The sequence below is a fragment of the Pteropus vampyrus genome, unplaced genomic scaffold, assembly GCF_000151845.1.
Source record: "Pteropus vampyrus isolate Shadow unplaced genomic scaffold, Pvam_2.0 Scaffold202, whole genome shotgun sequence".
NCBI lineage: Eukaryota > Metazoa > Chordata > Mammalia > Chiroptera > Pteropodidae > Pteropus > Pteropus vampyrus.
The window spans coordinates 1,880,380-1,882,581 of record NW_011888983.1 but is presented as its reverse complement, the minus strand read 5'-3'; the positions used below and the strand labels follow the sequence as shown (position 1 = coordinate 1,882,581).

General features: G+C 57.0%; 1 protein-coding gene across 1 annotated transcript in view; it reads right to left on the bottom strand.

Annotated features, from left to right (window-relative positions):
• PALD1 (phosphatase domain containing, paladin 1) overlaps window positions 1-2,202 on the bottom strand; it is a 78,975-nt gene that overhangs the window by 4,106 nt on the left and 72,667 nt on the right. The window contains exon 19 of the mRNA XM_023537855.1: window positions 350-505. Coding sequence (XP_023393623.1) covers window positions 350-505 — 156 coding nt within the window. The remainder of the gene's footprint in view (window positions 1-349; window positions 506-2,202) is intronic.

Genomic DNA, 2,202 nt, shown 5'->3' with positions numbered 1-2,202 from the left:
TGAAAGATGGCAGTGGCTGGGCCACCTTGCCTCTCGTAGGGTGAGGGCTAACACATAATGGGCATGTAGCAGCCAGGCAATGTTGGCCTGGGGGTCACATGGAGCAGGGGCCCAGCCTGACACACGGCCCCTGTTTAGTGCCCCACACGCCTCGTCTCCTCCCTCCTCTTCATTCATTTATTCATTTACTCCTCAAACTTTTACTGACTGCCCGCCAAGCACAGACACTGTGCTAGGGACCAAGGTCAAACAAGACTGCTTCCTGGTTAGCAGGAGCCTGTCACTGGGGTCCCCACAGGTGATGCTCAGGGCGGCCTCCGCCTCCCGCTTCTCACCTCCCGCCTCTCACCTCCCGCATCCAGGTGCTGAAGGGCCTCTGCCAGGAGTCGGCCTTCTCCAGGTGGAGGTAAGCATTGAAGAGCACCAGGTAGACATAGCGCTCCAAGTACTGCAGGCTCCGCAGCTGCAGCCTCTGGACCTCCTGCTCTGATTTGGCTGCCTTCGCCTGGAAGATGGCACGGGGCTGGAGTCAGCATGGGTGTTCATCTCCCCACCACACACACTCACACACAGCACACAGCACACACCACACACATCACACATATACACTCACACCTATCACATACGCCCCCCCACACCCACTCAGACACACATACCACCTACACTCACACCATACACACTCAGACACATACTCACATACCACGTAAACCCCTACACCACTAGACACACACACAACACATACATATACACCACATACCCACTCACGCACACATACATATCATACAGACACCCCTTACACACACACACACACTTCTCACTCGCTCATCAACACACACACACACACACCCCCTCTACTGCCCTTAGCACCAGGGTGGGGACAGAGGAAGGGACTCAGATGGCAAGGCCAAGGATGTTGCTCCTGCCTGAGAGTCAGATGGCCACTCCTGGGAGGCGTGGGCAGGTCACCCGGCCTCCCTCGACCCCCACTTCCTCACTGTGAAATTATAACCATCATCCTGTTCTGAGTAGCAAGCAGACGAGGACACAAGAAGGCTGCCACAGGAAGGCTCTGTGCAGGTATTGCGCTTGAGGTGTGGAGAGCCCCTACTACATGGCAGGCCCCGTAGCCCGGACACCAGCTCTAACCACCAGAGAGGACTCTTACCACCAACTCCTGTCAGCCCCAAGTGAGGACATCTCCTCCCCAGCCCCGCACCCTCCCGGGACTAGAGGAAAGACTCTTGACTCCTCTCTCTTCCAAACCCTTGAGCCTGCCTTGTGGAGCAGTAGATATGAGGTCTCTCAACAATGGCCTGGGCTCTGGCCTCCAGCTGCTCTGGGGTGAGTTCCCCTCTGCCTGTGCAGAGTGAGAAACCCCAGCTTGACCTCTGACCCTGACTGGTCCCTGAGTTTGCCTGTTTCTCAAATGGTTCAGGATCAGAGATAAAAAGGCATCCCTATGAAGCTCAGACCCCAGCCCTTTCCCTCGCCAAGGCTGGGGACAGAAAGGCCACCAGGGCCAAGATGTTGCAGCTTAGGGAAGGGAGAGCGGGAACAGCCAAGCAATTAAAGATGGGTTTCCAGAAAGTGTGAGATTCAGCTGGGCTGTGAGGGCCTGGGTAGATTTGGATGGAGAGAGCGAGCACCAGGTGGGTGGCAAGAGGTGAGGATGGTGCCCAGCAAGTGGGGAGCAGAGAGGGGCCGGCCTGGCTAGAATGAGGATGTGGTAGGACAAGGGGGACTCTGCTGGCACCCTGACACCTAGGAAGTTGACTCTCTGCCGGATTCCCAACCCTCTCATGCAGATGCCTGAGCCCCATCCAGACCAATCATATGAGACTCTCCGAGGGGTGGGCCTGGGCGTCAGGACTGGGGAAAACTCCTGGGTGAGTCTCTGTGACCAAGGTTGAGGACTGTGGCCCTAGCACTGGGAGCCAGAGAAGGTTTAGGGGAAAAGTGACCTGTTAACATAAGACTCATGGGAAACGAATGCTCAGGAGGAAGGGGACTTAAGGGGTCCCCTCAAGGTTCTCCTAGCTGTAGGGGTCAGGGGCAAGCCAGGGGCCAGGGCCAGGACAGACGGAGCCAGTTCTCCCCCTGCAGGGTCTCTGCCCCGTACCTGACTGTGCTCTCCCACTCACCACAGATGTGCTGCCCACCCTAAAGAGAACACCATACCTCACCTTGCACCCATATCCCCAG